Source organism: Solanum stenotomum, chromosome 7 (genome assembly GCF_019186545.1).
Source record: "Solanum stenotomum isolate F172 chromosome 7, ASM1918654v1, whole genome shotgun sequence".
Lineage (NCBI taxonomy): Eukaryota > Viridiplantae > Streptophyta > Magnoliopsida > Solanales > Solanaceae > Solanum > Solanum stenotomum.
Window position 1 is genome coordinate 51,644,927 of NC_064288.1, and position 18,421 is coordinate 51,663,347.

An 18,421-nucleotide genomic window follows, 5' to 3' on the forward strand; every position below is an offset into this window, starting at 1 on the left:
AAGACAGAGGGATAGCGGTTGGGATACACGTGTTTGATATAACGGTAATATTTTTCCATTGTAAAGACACCTTCTTCTTTTTTTCTTCTTATGTTTATTATGTCGGGTCCCATGTTTTAGTAGTGGTATTACGTACTGATAGAGTTCGATTAATTTAGATTTACGTCACATAGAATTTTATTCGAGTAAAATCACTTTTTGTTAATAACTTTTTTGTATTTAGGGCTCAAATGGAGAGATTTTTTATTAAGGAAGTAATAATCCCATTCATTGCATTATAGTCTTTTGATGGTGCTACATATGAACTTTAATTACTTTTTTTTGTCTCATTTTATATAATATTATTTAACTGAGTGTGTATTTTAACAAATAAAGAAAGATTTTATTATGTTTTATCGAATTATTCTTATAAAGTTTGTTTAGTACTTACTTTTTATTGACTTTTTTCCTAATAAAGTGTTAATCGAGACCAAATAAAAGTAAAAATGAGGATGGTGTTGTTAAATAGTTATAATTAAAATATATGATATTCTCTTTTGCAAAGGACTCAAAAGATTTCACATAAATCAAAATTAAGAGATCAAATAATATTTTGAAATGTATCTTTCATCATATTATTATTCAAAAAGATTGTAGAATGTATGATCGTTTGATAACTGGTTAGAATTGTGTAGACATTAGTAATGTAGGTAGTAGGTATTAATAATGTAAGTATTAGTTATGTGGATATTATTTATGCAATTTAGCTACTCCATCTCATATCCCACCTAAGATAATACATATTTTTTTTCCTAACTTATTCATGTAATAGTTATTGGATTTTATAAATTATAAACTAAACTACATATCAATTTTATACTTAAATAACTTACTTTCTAACGGATTATTAAATATTATACTCTATAATTTATACATAAATTAATATATGGATAAGCTATCCATAATACTTTTCGTATAGTTTATAACTCTTATAGTAACTGCATAAACCTATCGTGTATTTAAGATATATAAGTTTTTAAAAAAAGTTAAACGCTCTTAAATTTTATGACCCATTAATTACACCATATAAATTGAAACAATACATTAAAATGACTTTTTAGAGAAGATCAGAATTAATGTTTTACAATGGGAGTTAGAAAACCGTGATAAATTTTATGTCACTTAATTTACTGTGGGATTTAGTCCAAATGTCACAATTTATTTGTCATACTTAAATCACTAAGACGTTATAGGCAGAAAAAAAATTGTGTGATAAATGCTCCCTCGATTTTAATTAAAGAATACTTTTTGAATTTTGTGGTTTTTAAATTAACAATATGTTAAATATATTGAATTAACATTTTTTAATCTTGTGATTTTAAATACGTCAAAAAATCGAAGAGTTGTTAAAAAAAAAAGAATTGTTATTTTTAAAATGGACTAGAAAAAGTATGATATTTTCTTTCGATTGTTAGCTCAAGAACTTGATTATTCTTGAGTTTTGTTGATTAGTTTGTAACTTAATTTTGAATTCAAGAGCATGAAATTAAACTTGATTTTGAATTCGAATTTCAATAGTATTTATTTAACTTTTCGTCACGAACACCTTAATAATCACAATGAATAATAACTATATCATGAACAAGTTGCTTTAATATGAACGTCTATTTAATTTGAGCACTTGACTTTATTCTTGATCTTTGAATATTTGATATTTATATGAAAATGTTGAGTGTTTGAAGACTTACAACTTGTTGAGAATTTCGTGACCTTTCTTAATCTTTTATATATGTAGATGTATGTAAGCTAGGGTTTTGGTAGTAATTCTTTGAAATATTTACTTTTCTCCGTTTCTTTTACATAATTATCTAATATTTTATTGAGTCGATTATTTCAGAACAACATTATATAAGATTTATCAAAAGAAAAGTGTCTCAAAATTTCTCCTCCTTTTTAATTTAATTAAGTTAGGTAAGAATTAGACTAAATAGTCTGAGAAGTTTGTTTTACTTAATTATAGTATGGTAGATCATGTTGAGTAGTTTAAATAATGATTTCTTAATTAATCGTACTTCTTAAGATAATTCATTCCACTTTAAATTTTGTTGATCTCAAGATTCATAAATATTTTTTTTTCAATATAATACATAATAATATATGGATATTGACAATAAAAGAACACTTTACTTGGAAGTGAACTATCGTCTTTTCTCTTTTTGTCATGATATGTACCAACCACTATAATTAATTATTGTATCATGACTAACCAACTTCTTATATTTCCTCAAAAAATAATTTTAGAGATGATAGAAGATGACAAACATAAAAAAGGAAATGTACGTAAAGTAAAAAGAAAAATTGTTAGAGGATAATATATGGAGGGCACAATAAATAAATAAGTCTAGAAGACGTCTATATCATTTTAAGACTTGTAACGTGGGATTCTATGCACACCCGATAAATCGAAAGGAAAGAATTGAATAATATTTTAAGCCCAAAAGACGTCTATAGATAATGAGGAAGCTTGAATGACCAGACATACGAAAAAATAACAATAATAAAAATGGAAAATTTTCATTACTAAATGAATTTTAAAAATTATCTCATTTAAAAGAAATATTAAATGGAAAGGAATTTATCAAAGAGGAAATTTTGTAAATAGCCAATAAAAATAACTTAATTAGGTTCCATAGCTGTAGTTGTTAATTACGATTCGTAGCTATATTGTTAAAGGGAGGAGAGAGGCGAGCGAGATAGGGAGAGGGAGGAGAGAGGCGAACAAGAGAAGGCAGAGAGGTAAATTGCATTTGTATATCTGTTAGATAATTGTATATATGTAACTGGTATACATATGTATTTGTATATCTGGCGAGCGAAATTGGGAGAGGGAGGAGAGAGGCGAATTGTATTTGATAGTATATGTATATGTATAAGAGAGGAGAGAAGTGAGAGAAAGGAGGAGAGGAGAGGGGCGCACATAATTATAGCTAAAAAGAGGTTGCGAGTGGTAACTAATTCAAATTATAGCTATGTAAACTAATTAACCAGTATATTTGTTTATCCGCTTAATTTCCCCTTTATGAAATGGACAACATAAGCACTGTGAAGGGATTATGAGGCCCACACTACTTAAAAATGCGCACAATTAGGTGTCCATGCCCATGTATAGTTGGTCTCCTTCTAATGTCCAATCTTACTGATATAGTGGGTTGGTTGAAGTGGATGTTCAACTTTTGTCCCTGCATTCTTTAGGAAAAGTTACGGATATATACCGTTGGATCAATAAATTTATTAACAATATAATTGAAATATACATATTTTATATATCGATTATATACACTATGTATCAATACGAATATTATATGTATACTTACCCAAACAAATGTATGTTATATGTATATATAATAAAAAAAAAAGTACACATAACTTATGTATTTTTTGTAAATTAATTGATCAAAATGTTTAAGATCATACTTATCTATAAATTGACAAGGTTTTATTAAGTAGACTTTTAACACAAGTACAAAATTGGGATTCAAGTTGTTGGATTCAACATGGATTCTATCGAACTCGTAAATTGAACTGTAGTTTCGTAGCTCTGCCTCTAATAACAAATACTCAATCAAACTGTCTAGTGAGACGCAAGTTGCCTTGGACATTACCTTATTATATCAAGAAGTAGGCAAGTAGCCATCATCAACAACCTTTTGGGCTTTTTCTCCACAAAAGTAGTAGTTGGATCAGTAACCAATTCTTGATCCACAATTAATAGCCCCTTGAGGCCCAAAATATTCTTGTAGTTGGATTAGTAACCAATTTATTAAATGTTCTTACAAATCTAACTTACTTTGCATTTCCCACAAACTGACTCGAACGCCATCATATTATCATAAAAAAAAAAACATAACAATGCAACACACTTATAGTACACTTGATTTGAACAATATTTTTATTATTTCACTTGAAGATGCAACACAAACAAAAAACAAGAAAATAAAAACAAATGCAACCATGAGTTGATTGCTCAGATGGTAAGCATCTCTTGGGAGATCCTACGAAGCGTTATAAAAAAAAATACAACCACATTACATAACAATTAAATATCCACTAAGCACTATTTACATAACGACATACTTTTCTAATTTCACCTTGATCTCCAATAAGTGGCTTATTTTCAGACAAAATAAGCATAGCCCTAGCAAATTGTTGATGAAAATAATTATTATCAGCAGCCATTTTCACCACAAATGGTGAAGTATTTGGATCAGTAACCAATTCTTGATCCACAATTAATAACCCTTTTTTGTTCAAAATATTCTTGTAGTATATATTGTCTAAAATCATTGTAGTTTCGCGATCGAATCTTGAGTATAAAACAGCCTCCGGGTCAGGGTTTGGTGACGGGCATCGACCTTTAAGGTACTTTGCGTAGTCGGGGTCGATAGTCGGGTCCACCGTTGGGTAAAGCCTGTGGACTAAGTTTACACAATGAACTCGTCCTACAGAGTGAGCCCCTATTTTTTTCCAAATAAAACAAAAAACAATTCCGAGTTAGCTAATAAAAATTAAGTGTTATATTCGATTTTTATATAAGTTTCCTAAGGCTTAATATAATTGGTGACTTAAGTTACGTGTTTGAGACCTGCGTCAGACTTATGATGTTTGGTATATATGTGGAGATAGGTAGAAAGATAGGCTAAAAAATATTATTGGTTGAATCAAAGTGCATAAATTGAAAACTCATAAATTCGCATGTGATCAATTGTGTTTTTTGTTATAAACTTGGAAATTTAGAACATTAAACTATTTAGCTAGTGTTTTACTATATATAATGATCATTTTTTTATAATATATCTTTAAAATGTTTTCAAGTTCTACAAATTATGGCTTAGGTTACGTGTTCGAGACTTGCGTCAGATCTATGATATCTAGTATTTTAAGTGGAGATAGGTAGAAACAGCTATTATGTACGAGTTATGAAAGTTGCCGTTGTTCCTAAGAATTGACTCTACATGAATTTCTCGATCAAAATAAACAAAAAATTATAAAAGTAATTAAGTATTGTTTGAGACTTGCGTCAGACCTGTGATATCTAGTATTTAAGTGGAGATATGTAGAAAGACAGGCTATTGTGTACGAGTTACGAAAGTTGCTGTTGTTTTTAAGAATTGACTCTACATGAATTTCTTGATCGAAATAAACAAAAATTTATATAAGTAATTAAGTATTCTTTAAAATTTATGGTCAAACGGGAGTTTAGAGAGTTGATTACCTAGTAGAGCAACCGTTCCTTCAGTATCAATACCAATTGATTGAAATCTTGAAAGCACAGATGACATTGAATCATTGTGATTAGGAAGGTACTTCTCAACTTCTGAAAAGTAAGTTTCCTTGCTGTCTTTCCTTCCTGTTTTCATTTCAATTCTTATTGGCCCTCCTAACTGTATCACACAAATTAAAACTTAGTAATTCATGTTAAGTGCTACAACAGATTAAAATAAATATATATATATATATATATTGATTGTGTAAAAATTTCTTGCACTATCAGAATAGATATTTGAATTCAAAATTTAACTCTATGGATTCAACGTCTAAGGTTCTTAGGATGAGTCTAGGGGGAAGAGACACCTTAAGGAAAGTAGTGTCACGGGACACACACTATATATATACACACACAAGTGTTCTCTGAACAGTGCAATAAGATCATCCATAACACGGCTCTTGCTAAAGTCCTTGTGTTTGTATTAATTTTTAACCGCACGAAATCTCTAGTCATAATGTGCAAATAAACTTGTAACTATTCAACATTAGACATTAAAACTTGGCAACTATTGCTACATACTACTCTGACTATCAGTATATATAAGTTTAAATTCGAATCGTGAAGATGGAAAACAGAGTGAATTTTTAGATGAACTTACCCAAAGAAGACCATCCCTAGCAGAAAGAGCAACAATATCAGCACAAGAAACAGTATTTGGACATTCTTTTTCAAGTGCTTGTTTAATAGTCTCAATATACTTAAAATTTCTCATCCCAAAATTCCTTGGAGATTCTTTTTCTGATTCTAGCCCATTTGATGTGTCCAAATATAATGATGCATCACATGACTGCAAGAAATTAAAAAAAGAACATACATTATTTAAATCAAACACAAAAAAGGGTAAATATTAAAAATAAACGAAATTAGATTTGGTCTTGAAAAGTTATTTACTTTTTCAATTGAGATGAAACAATGCTTTGAAGTAAATGATCTTTATACAAATAGTCCGATAGAATTTACTGTTTATCTTTTTTTAGTGAATATACATAGATGATACACAAATTATATACGGATATTCACATAATATACATGTATATACATATATCAACTCCACGGAAGAATATGTTACTGCTGAAATAAGAAAAAAAATTGAAATTATAGATAAGATACTCACGATCAAGAAGTACTGAATTCCCTTTTGGATAAACCATAAAAGAAGCAGGAAGGTTGAAATGTCAATTATCGTCTATTATATTGAATTTACTCGATATTCAATAATCTCATTATTTTTTTAATTTAAGTAGGTGGATTGGCGGATATTTAAGTTAATTCTTTTTTTGAATAAAAAATTATCAAGAATATCAAGATTTATATTATAATTACCTTAACCATGCAATCATGAAAAAGATTTCTAATCCAAGAAACTGCTGTGTTCCCATGTTTGTGGTACAAGGTTGCCACTTGTTCTTTGATGATATCTTCAGCTCTTGGGCAACTCTTTGCGTAGTATTTTAATTGGAGCTCACTTTTTACTGCAGTTAATTAAGACTCAACAGTTAGTACATAGGTAAAGAGTTGCTTGATATTTATACTGATAAAATATAATAAGTATTTTGTAAAATTAGTTGAGGTACGCATCCGAGGAAAGAAGTGAAAGGAAGAACTTGTTCTTTGATATTTTTTTTAAAAAGTTCTAATTTTGTGCACTGAAAAGTATGATATATATGATACCCTGAGAGAAATAGAATAAATAACTTTCCATAACAGGTTAAATTTTACCGACTTTATAGAAAAAAATTACACTTGTCCTTAAAAAATATAAATTTAAACAAAATTTTAGTATGATCAAGTATCTCTGAAGTCAAAATACAAATGTACTTTGTCTAGAAGTTAGTCAAAATATGAAGAAAAAAAAAAAGAGATAATGGTCAAAAACGCATTTGAAATATCACATTTTATGAGTTTTTATACCGGAACTATCACCAACTATTTATCAAAATACTCGTGCCTCAAAATAAACGAGTCATCAATGTGTGTTTTTGATAAATAGTTAATCATACTGCAGCAGAAAGTACAAACACATAATAATTCAAATAAAGTCAAACTTTCAAGGTAAGAAGAAAAGTACCATTATGAATGTGAAGAAGTAGAGGTAATAACAATAAGAGAAATCTTGAATAATTGGCCATGTCTTTGATGTGTAATGAAGTGTTGTACTTTGCCCAATATTTGATCAAATGCCCCAAAAGCTCAATTTATATAGTAGCAAATGGTTTTGGAATTGTGCACTACTTTGAACTTTAAAGTGGAAAAAGGAATATTGGATTTGAAAATTTGGTGCACTAATTAATTAGCAACCAAAACCAGCCACTTTGTTGGACTTTTAGGCCTCTAGTTGTAGTCCCACTCAATGAAACTGTACTTCATCACAATTATTAAACAAAAAATAATTAGAATTAAATCATAGACACATTAGCATTGAGCAAACTATGATAGTATATGCAGCTGATTTTAACCTGTCAATATGTCTTTTGAAAGGCAGATAATAGTAAAAGATTTACTCGCATTCAGTGTTTACAAACAAATTGATAGCAATAAGATATGTGTATCATTTAATTATGGTTAAATGCCATGTACTCTTACCTTACTTTTAATTTGCTAGCTAACTTATTTTATTTGGTAAAAATAATGAGTACATGTATGATGTAACGATAAGTATATATCTCTATTTTTGAGTTGATTGTATATTCAAAAAGGTCTATCAACATTTCACTTGTTGCCTAGAAGAAACATATATAATTATTTGGAATGGATAGCCTCTTTTAGTAGATAGATGTCGAGCCTATCATCATTGACTAAGAAAGAGCAAACACAACAGCTACATCGACTCCTTTCTTTAGAGGGGGAGACTAATTAATGAGGAAAGTAAAGGACTAAACGTTAATCGTTATGATAAGTCAACATATAGTTAACACGTGTGATTATATTACAAAAGTTTAAACGGTTAGAAAAAATAAATAAATGGTCCTTTTTAACTTAAAAGATATGATCAACTTCACTAATAAAACTTCTAGTCAACCTCAACTTTGCACAAGTGATCAGTTTTTTTGTTTTCAATGTAAGTGACAATTGACCATTTGTGAACAAGATCATTGAACAAAGTTGATTGAGATATTGAGCATGCTAAGCAAATACATATAGACATAAGGACCACATTTATATATAGTGTGTTATCTTAACTTTGACATTACAAGTTGGGAATTTTGTGGGCTATATTCCTAATAATCGGTCTTGCACATTTATTTTATAATCGAGCCTATCAATCTGTTACCTAGATTGAAAAAATATTTTCATAACAATCCGATTTATATTAATCATGATCCAACCCATTAATTCTAATTGGGTCGATCTTTTATCTATCTAGGTCAGGACATGATTAAATCGGTCCGATTACGACCAATAGGTCCCAACCTGAAGCAAGGTATCACATATTTTAATAAACAAAACTAATTTAGGTATGGATGATGAATGGAATGCTCCCACATCGGATCGAGATGCGATTTCTTTTAAAGATTAGGCAAATTTTTCTTTGAAGTTATAAGCTTTTGAGGGGTGAGTTAGGCCTGAGGCCTAATTTGACATGGTATCAGAGCGGAGCTTAGTGGGTCTAGTTGGACTCCGGACTATGCGGCGATTGTGAATATACTCTCGGTCCATGATTGTACATGCTTCAAACCAGAGATGAAACCCCGGATAAAGAATGGTCAGATCTAAGCATGAGGTGTGTGTATGATGAATTAATGAAATGACCCCACATCATATCAGAACGAAATTTATTAGACTCTTTATTTATTTTGGACAATCATCTTCCTTTTAAACTAACTTTTGAAATTTGAATTTGCCTCAAGGCTTAACTTGACAATAAAAATATATTTTTATCAAAAAATTAATATGTATATAAATACTTATTGTCTGATACTACTTGAATACAAGATAAATATCAATTTGAGATACAAAATAAAGTTGTAAGATCTTACCAATTTTTAGAACAAAACTCACTTACAAATTGAGTAGTGACAATATGTAGATTACTAGACATTACTAAATATAAAAATTCTGCGTATGTCACTGTGTCTTCACACTCATGACCTTTTATTCTTTTGGAGACAAAAAAAAATGTTCTTTTCTTTTTGAGTTTTGAATGGGGCGGTTCATGTGTGATACTTGGGGGTGGGGGTGGGGTGGGGAAGAGAACTTGGTATTTATAAAACAAGGACTTAGATTTAGTGAAAAGCATCACTTCTAATCCACTCATTTCGTTTTTCAACCACAAAAAGTGACATTCTTTGCAAATTAATATGTTTTCATGTAATAGAAGTTTGTAAATTTTAATTTAAGGAGGACACAAAAGTATTAAACTATTATGCATGACATCAAAAAAAATAAAAAAAATAGGGAGAAATGTGTGGTTTAGGTGGTTGAAAGAAGCTTTTGGGGTTCTAATAATTATGTTAAAAATCGAGTTTAAGTTACCTTATAATAATAGTCAAAATTTGCATAGCAAACTCAATATAGTTATCTAAAAAATAAAAATAATAATTATATACTATAAAATAGTCAATTTCTTATAATATAAAAATACTTTATATCGTTAATTTTATTAAAAAATATCCATTTAGGATAACCATGTCATTTGGGAAGCAATTATTAAATCATTGGACTGCACCTTGTCCAATTTATAATTTTGTCAAAATCCAAGCCAATTATTATTGTGATGACAAACCTTTCATTAATTCTTTTTCTTTTTTTATTTGTCTTTTGGCCTAATTAAGGGGAGGATAGGTGGGGAAACATATAAATGGATCAGTTGTCTTCTTTTACCTAATAAGATTCCTATTTGTCCACTTAAGTACATTCAAATCACAAGATTAATTACTTAATCAATAGAAAATAATCATATAATTAACTTAATAAGTACTAACATAGATTAAAATTGCAATCTCATGATGGCTATAAATTTACTATACATCATCGAAATACATAACACTCCAATTTCACTGATACTATTTTTCACCATTCTTTTTCCTTTTCTTTCTCCCATACATATTAGATTCGCTCTGATTCATAAACAATTCTAAAAAAAAAACAACATTAACCTATATATTAATATAAATCAAGCAAAAACAAATTCAATTGAATTTGAGTTGAGTTAAAGAACATATAGACAAATGGCCATGTATAATAACAAGTAGGTGTCATACTTAGAGAAAACTTAATAATAGACAAAAAGAAGGGTGGGGTGGGGGGAGGGGGGGGGGGAGGGCACAGAAAACATACCTTCATGAATGAAAAAAATGTTGTATGAGAAAGAAGACTTTGAAGTTGATTATACAAAAGATATATTGTGCCCTATCAATTTATAGAAGATTGGAATAGCTTTGGTCAATTTGTATAATTTGTTTTTTTATTAATTTTATAAATCTTCCAATTATTTTAATTATTTCTTGAGATGGTACGACTATAAAAATTATAGAAAAGGCATTCAATGATACTTGATTAATATCATTATTTAGGGTTGCTTTTCAAAGCATGTTTAAAAAATGGAGTTGTATGAATCTATTACATTATTAAGATATTTTCTCCAAATCCGATGTATTGATCAATAAAATGGGAATTAGCACTTGATTTTATTGGTTTACTTGTGAAATTGAGCCAATTTAATTGTTCACTTATTTAATGAGAAGCTCACTTTATTTCCTTCGCGCTTTTGATAATGCATTTTTACAAGAATAGAGTCCTTTAATGGCATGTTTTGATCCTTTTTTTCATTATTTTTTAAAAAAATTACTCATCGATTCAGATATAAGATATCATTATTGCTGATCATATCAAATTCGACTTTTATACTCTCCCCACAACCTAGAAGAAGTTTGTAAGAAGGTAGGGAAAGAACTACGAGATAATTTAGACAAATTGTATTCTTATAATCTAATTTTTTATTTAAAACTTAATAATTTTAATATTTAAATATTAGAAAAAAATCTTAATTGTACAATCCTTTTTGCTATTATTTTTTCTCTATAAAATGAAATATATTGTTAATTGCTCTAGGGTTCTAGATGATTATAAGGCTTCGTAAACAATCTAAATGAACAGATCTAAAGCAAATAAAAGGGTAAATATACCGTTTGACTATGTGAAATTGAACAAATTATAAAAGGTATGTAAATAAGNACAATCCTTTTTGCTATTATTTTTTCTCTATAGAATGAAATATATTGTTAATTGCTTTAGGGTTCTAGATGATTATATGGCTTCGCAAACAATCTAAATGAACAAATCTAAAGCAAATAAAAGGGTAAATATACCGTTTGACTATGTGAAATTGAACAAAATATAAAAGGTATGTAAATAAGAAGAAAAAAAATAAAATTTAGTAAATAAATTAAGATTGGATCCGGATCCACAATAAACAAAAAACAAACAGGCCTATTAGTATTTATTTATAAGGAGAAATTGATAGAAATAGCCGTCTATCAATACATACAATAGCCGGCAAATCTATATTTTTATATACTTCTTCGTTCTAATTCCAGGATATCATTGGATTTAACACAAAATTTAAGAAATAAAAAAATATTTTTGAAATTTGAAGTTTAAAAGACTCACTGATCATTTATACGGCTATAAATCATTTCATGAAGAATAAAAGAAGAATTTTATTACAGAATTGTTTTCCAATTATAAAAGGGTGACAATATTCTTTTTGAGACGGACTAAAAAATAAAAATGAATCACATAAATTGAGACAGAAAAGGTATATACTATATATATATAAATAACTAACGAATGTAATTATTTTTATCGACAGATTAAATTTGTAACTTGCATTTTGTAAATTAGTTGACAAAACTTAGTTCACGGGATCTGATTTGTTTGTTCAATTGACTAATATAATTGATCAATCTACAAAGTTAATCTAATTTTTTATTTGTATTTTGACTTTTAGGAGGTTGTGCATTAATTTTGGTTTGCATAATCACGTTACAGTGTTTACAACTTGAGGATTTTAATTAGATAGTGCTGAATTATGGAATGGATTAAAGAATAAAAAAAATATATCATTTGCATGTGATCGACATGTTAGATTTATATTTCCATTACTATCACTTTTAGTTTTTTTTTTCTCTTTCATTATTATTATTTGGATTTTGGGTTATGTATTTTCAAATCATCATTATTGTTATGACCGAAATAAGCAGGTGTAATGCGGAAGCTAGCAAAGCAAACCTCGAAAGACCACGAGTAAGAAGACAAACAAGAAACACATCAAAAGAGACAGATTTAACGTAGTTCGGTCAATCGACCTACGTCCACAAAGGAGATGAGCAATCCACTATAAATATGAGAGTACAAAATATAGAGAGAAACAACCTCAACCAATTCACTCGGAATAGATGGGAGGTTCACACAAGTGATAACGTATCAAGCTTGTGACCCATAAATTCTCCCTCTAACCAAAACTCTCAAATCCCTTAAGACTACATTGTGAATGCTAATTAAGTTAGAAGGAACAAGCTTATATTTATAGAGTCCTAAAACCTTTCCTACAAGAAAAGGACTAGTCAAAATATTAAAACATTTTCCTAAAAGGAAAACTTATTTATGGTAAGAAATCAGGGCAAATAAACCCCAACAAATCTTCCCCTTGGCCTGAATTTCTGACAAAATAAATTTGTCCACCTTCTTCACATAATCTTTAGAATCTTGCATCTCTTCTCCATAATCCCCTCCATCAAATTTACGTCTCGACACAGAGAACCTCTCTGAAACAGTTTCTCCAACAAAATCTTCATTACTGTCAAAAAGGTTGCGACTAGAACTACACCCATCTCCAACATGGTTCCATCATTGAACCATGACTCTAATACCACTTGTTGTGTAGCCATTAGAAGAATAATTGTAACTCTCTTATTGTTATAGTGAAGGTAACAATTATAACGATTTTGAAGAAGATTACAGAAATAATTGATTTGTTATTGAAACGTTATTTATAGCTGGTTAGTATATTCACAAGATTCCTTCTTGCTTATCCATTCATCATAAACGATTATAAATAGATATAACGTATAAATGAGATAAATGAAGCTACTATTGAGGCAAACGATGGAATAGTGTCGGTTAGAACAAAACTCAAAATGACATTTATAATTAAATAATTGTTTCGTCAATGATGAATTTACATAATGAATTAAAGTGATAGCAACTTCTGATAAAGCAATTGTAGCAATTCCGACCCCTTTAATTATTATTAGTCAAATCTTATAGAATAAAATAACACTTCAAATAGGTGGAAATGGACAAAGTATATTACTTTGTTTATACTCTAGATTATTTCAAGCCTATATTTGATAAGTGATGACGCTATATTCATTTAATTCCCCCTCAAGATAGGCCTAAGCTATACTTCACCTTTAAAAAATATTTAAAATCTTGTCATTATGTTATGTCATATTCTTATTTTAATAATTGTTTTGATAGATGAAAAAGGACCCCAAAATAAAGAGAATAAAAGGAAATGTCAATTGAAAACTGAACTTTATACTTAATATAATAATAATTAAATTAAATAGGAGTTACTCTAATCACCGACACTCCACCCTCTTGTCCAAGTACCATTTTTTATTCGATATTTGTATTATAGCTTTGATATTTCGAATATGATTATGTTATAAGGTTGTTAAAAAAGAAAGTATTACATATCATGATCTTCTCTATTTTTTGTGAGTACTCCAAACCAATCACGACAATGGCATATTTAGTGTGCTCCCATAAATAGAATTTTAGAAGATGGAAAGGTTGTTTCCGATAGACCCTTATTTTAAGTAAAGCATAACAAAATCAGTAAAAAAAGGAGATAATCATAATGAAAAAATAATATAAATAATAGTAAAATTGAAATGCGACAATAAAAGAGTACCAATAATTATTGATAATAAGAAGAAGAAGAAGAAAACATGATCATATTCTTATCTACTAACTTTCTATATAATTCTTTGTTTTCATATTCTCCTATATAATGTCAATTATCGTGTCCTCAGTGAGTTGCAGTTGTATAATATCATGTCTAATCATTTCTCTCTAGTTCACCATAGTCAACTTCTCGCACCTACTCAATTCTCATTAAGTCATTTATGCATCTCATGTTCGTTACTCCAAACCAAAACCCTTAATTATGGTGAAGTGTAGTCCTATCTATTAATGGTCAATGTAGCATTAATTTAGAAAGATGTGACCAAGAGATGAAGGAAATAAGAGATATTATTGACTAAAATGTGAATGTATGAAGATTTTGTTTGATTCTTTATTTTTGTTCTATTTACTTTGATATATATATATATATATATATATATATATATATATTGTTTTTAAGAGGATAAAGCTTTAGCTTGACGCATCATGTCAAATTATGAGCTGTTATCTTCTTAACTTTAAAGAACACTACTATCCATATTCCTAATTTTGACAATAGTACTCTTCTATTAATAATATACAAAGGCAATTAATATAGGATAAGTATGGCAAAGATATATCTAATTTTAATATATCAAATTAAATAGTGGATAAGAAATAATTTCTAACATATATAATTAATACACCTTATTTTAATACTATTCGTGTACACTCTACCAAATGATATCTAAACGGTTTGATTAGTTCTAGGATATTAAAAGGGGAGAAGTCGATAGGGTCAAATTGGGCAAATTCAATTAAGGAAATTTATATAAATTCCACTAGTGTAAGAGATAATTATTTAGATACACTCTAATTTACAATATTACAAATTTTACCAAATTTTGATGCGTCCAATAAATACATGTGGTCAAAATTAGATCTAATTAATTTGTTCTAGAGGACCTTTCACTTATTCTCCTCCGGTACTTACATTGTGATAGTATTGAGGACACTGATAGATTTTTTTGGTGGGGTGAGGGCACATGTTCCTGTATTCCCCAAGTGAATTCACATGGATCTGAAATGCATAACAAATCCCGCTTGTTTTCCTCGCCTCCCTCCTATCTCGCTCGCCTTTCTTCTATGTATCTAGCATCTTAAATACATGTGAATCAAATCAGATACATGTATATAGCGTGTATCTAGAGGGATTCGCATGTATCTTGGTTACATGACTAACTCGCTCGTCTCCCTCTCCATCTCGATCGCCTCTCTTCCTATTTTAGTGTATCTGGTAGTAAAAATACATATATTTAGAGACTATATGTATCTTCTTTAATATATGACTCTTAATTAATAATAAGATACACAGTATTTTGAAAGTATAAATAATAATGATATATATAATAATGGATACATCTAATTATGTAATTTTTCCATTAAATTATGACTCATTATTTAGCTTATTCTGATCCATTCGTTTAAGCCCAAATAATATTTGGGTGGGTCACTAACCCAAAGTAGGGGTGTGCACTATTCGGATTAAACCGAATAATCAAATCAAATAAAACCAAATTTTTATTTGGATTGATTTTTTAGTTTTACGGATTGGTTTTGGATTAATAAATTACTTTGTTTGGTTTTTTGGTTTGGTTTCGAATTTTAAAAAATAAAAATCAAAAAACCGAATTATATATATATATAATGTTTAAGTTTAGAATTAAGTTGGAGTTAACCATTTTTGTCCCTTTTTTATTATTGTCTTTCATGATGATTATGTTTGAGTTACATCTATAATAGGTATACTTATAAGTATTGTGTTTTAAGTTTTACTTATGATTTATATTAGAAAGTATATTTAAGGGATTAAATATTATTACCTTGGTTATGTTATTAATTATTGACATAACCGAATAACCAAATTGAAAAAAGCCGAACCGAATAGAGGAAAATCAAACCAAACCAAATTTATTTTGAATCGGATTGGGTTACACTTTTACAAAACCAAAAACCAAAAAATCCAAACCAAAAACCAAAAAATCCAAACCGAATAGTGTAAAACCAAACCGAATGCACACCCCTAACCCAAAGACTGTTGATTGCAACTCGTAATTTTCTTCAATATAGTTTTATTTAAGTTATATAATATTTCTCAACTCGAATTCATATATATATATATATATATATACTAGACATCGGAGCCCGTGCTAGCACGGACCCAATATGTATTATTTTTTGTTTCAATTTATGTGACAAAGACAAAACTAAAGAGTTAATCAAACTTTAATATTAATTTAAAATAGTTTAAATTTTTAATTATTGTTAACTATGGTAAAAAAATAAATTATGTTTTTTAACATTCTAAATTGGTAATTATTGTTGTATGATTTGTAATATCTTTTACGCAATTTTGAAATAATAAAGGTTATTTCTTCTTTCTCAATTTATATGGTACTAATAAAATTTGGAGATTCAATCAATTTTTTTTGTCTTTAAAATATTCTATTGTTAATTACTGTAAATTATTGTACTTTCTAAGTAATTTTCAAATAATATATATTTTTTCATTTGTCCAATTTATGTGTCACCGATAAAATTTGAAGAGTTAATCAGATCTTTTACATATTTTTATATCTTTTGAATATTTAAGTAAATAATTATTGTGATTTATAATATTTTATACAATTATTTAAAAAAATTAAACAACAAACAAAACGAATTCATCATAGGAAAATTACCAAAACATCCTTGAATACATCAATAATGGGTCCCACGTTTTGTTTAAAAAAATATGCATATTGGGAGGATATTTTTGTCCAAAGTGGAAATAGAATAAGTATAAAGCATTAAAGTCTTTTAAAATTTTAAATTTTTAATTCTTATTGTATGATTTGTAATACTTTTACGCCATTTTCAAATAATAGATGTCATTTCTTCTTTCTCAATTTATGTAGTACTAAAAAAATTTTGAGATTCAATCAATTTTTTTTGTCTTTGAAATATTTCTAGCTGTTAATTACTGTAATTTATAGTACTTTCTATTCAAATAATATATATTATTTCATTTGTCCCAATTTATGTGTCACCGGTAAAATTTGAAGAGTCAATAAGATCTTTTATATATTTTTATATCTTTTAAGTATTTAAGTAATTAATTATCGTGATTCATAATATTTTATAGAATTATTTCGTATAGTAAAATAAATTTTAAAGAAACAAACAAAATAAATTCATCATAGGAAATTACCAAAGCATCCTTCAATACATCAATAATGGGTCCGACTTTTTGTTTTTAAGAAATTGCACATTCGAAGGATATTTTTGTCCAAAGTGAAAATATTGTGTAAAAAATGTGTATTTATTGTGATTTTGAATGTTTTGTGGGGTAATAGGACGCACGCAAAGTTAATGTGTCTTTTTGAAATCTGGGACAACTTCAAGTATCACTTAATGTTTTTTCTCTAAATCTAATTTACTTTCGTAAACTATGTGTCAGATCAAAATTTAACAAATTCAAAAGGAATGAGTAATAAATAGCTCATACAATGACATATTTATTATTTAACTAAATAATAAATATGTAACTAAAAATCTTGTTAGCTTTTGGTTGAAAGCTAAAAAGACATATTTATTATTTAACTAAATAATAAATATGTAACTAAAAATCTTGTTAGCTTTTGGTTGAAAGCTAACAAGATAGTTACAATGATAGTTGCATTGTAGCTTATTATATATATATATATTTTTATTTTTATTTTTTATTTTTATTTTACTTTATTGAATATATGATTTACTATTCGAACATTTAACTTTCTATTCAAACAAAAAAAAAAAAAACTTCAACAATAAATTATATACAAAATGGTAAAATATTCATAACACTTAAGGGCATTTGGTCTAGTGGTATGATTCTCGCTTAGGGTGCGAGAGGTCCCGAGTTCAATTCTCGGAATGCCCCATTTCTTTTTTATATTCTATATGTACGCTGATTATGAATATATCTTTAAAGGATCGATACATGTATGATAACCATCATTTTAAAAAAATATATATTTTATTTTCTTGACACGTATAATTGTTTTTAGAGGTGTAGTCATGATTGAAATTACGAATTAATTTTATGTATGCTTTGTGTCAAATAACAATCACAATTAGTCAAGTATTATATGTGTGCATACGCATATATGTATAGTTTGAAAGAAAAGAGTTCAATTTATACGT

General features: G+C 28.2%; 1 protein-coding gene and 1 non-coding gene across 2 annotated transcripts; one reads left to right on the forward strand and one right to left on the reverse strand.

The window, feature by feature from the left end:
* Positions 1-3,910: 3,910 nt before the first annotated feature.
* Positions 3,911-10,725, reverse strand: LOC125870826 (peroxidase 21). Its single transcript, XM_049551364.1, has 6 exons — positions 10,583-10,725; positions 7,374-7,661; positions 6,629-6,777; positions 5,904-6,092; positions 5,252-5,420; positions 3,911-4,493 (listed from the first exon to the last, which is right to left on the reverse strand). Exons 2-6 carry the CDS (start codon positions 7,432-7,434, stop codon positions 4,087-4,089), a joined length of 975 nt encoding a protein of 324 aa, XP_049407321.1. The 5' UTR covers positions 7,435-7,661; positions 10,583-10,725; the 3' UTR covers positions 3,911-4,086.
* Positions 10,726-18,086: 7,361 nt separating this feature from the next.
* TRNAP-AGG (transfer RNA proline (anticodon AGG)) lies at positions 18,087-18,158 on the forward strand. The gene has a single exon. It is a non-coding gene; the product is annotated as a tRNA-Pro (tRNA).
* Positions 18,159-18,421: the final 263 nt, after the last annotated feature.

Excerpts from the sequence above, each read along its gene's own strand:
- LOC125870826 (XM_049551364.1), bottom strand. The coding sequence starts at position 7,434 with ATGGCCAATTATTCAAGATTTCTCTTATTGTTATTACCTCTACTTCTT. Across the intron at positions 5,421-5,903 it reads CTAGGGATGGTCTTCTTTGG|TTAGGAGGGCCAATAAGAAT; the intron begins GTAAGTTCATCT and ends TGTGTGATACAG. Across the intron at positions 4,494-5,251 it reads AGGAACGGTTGCTCTACTAG|GGGCTCACTCTGTAGGACGA; the intron begins GTAATCAACTCT and ends GGAAAAAAATAG.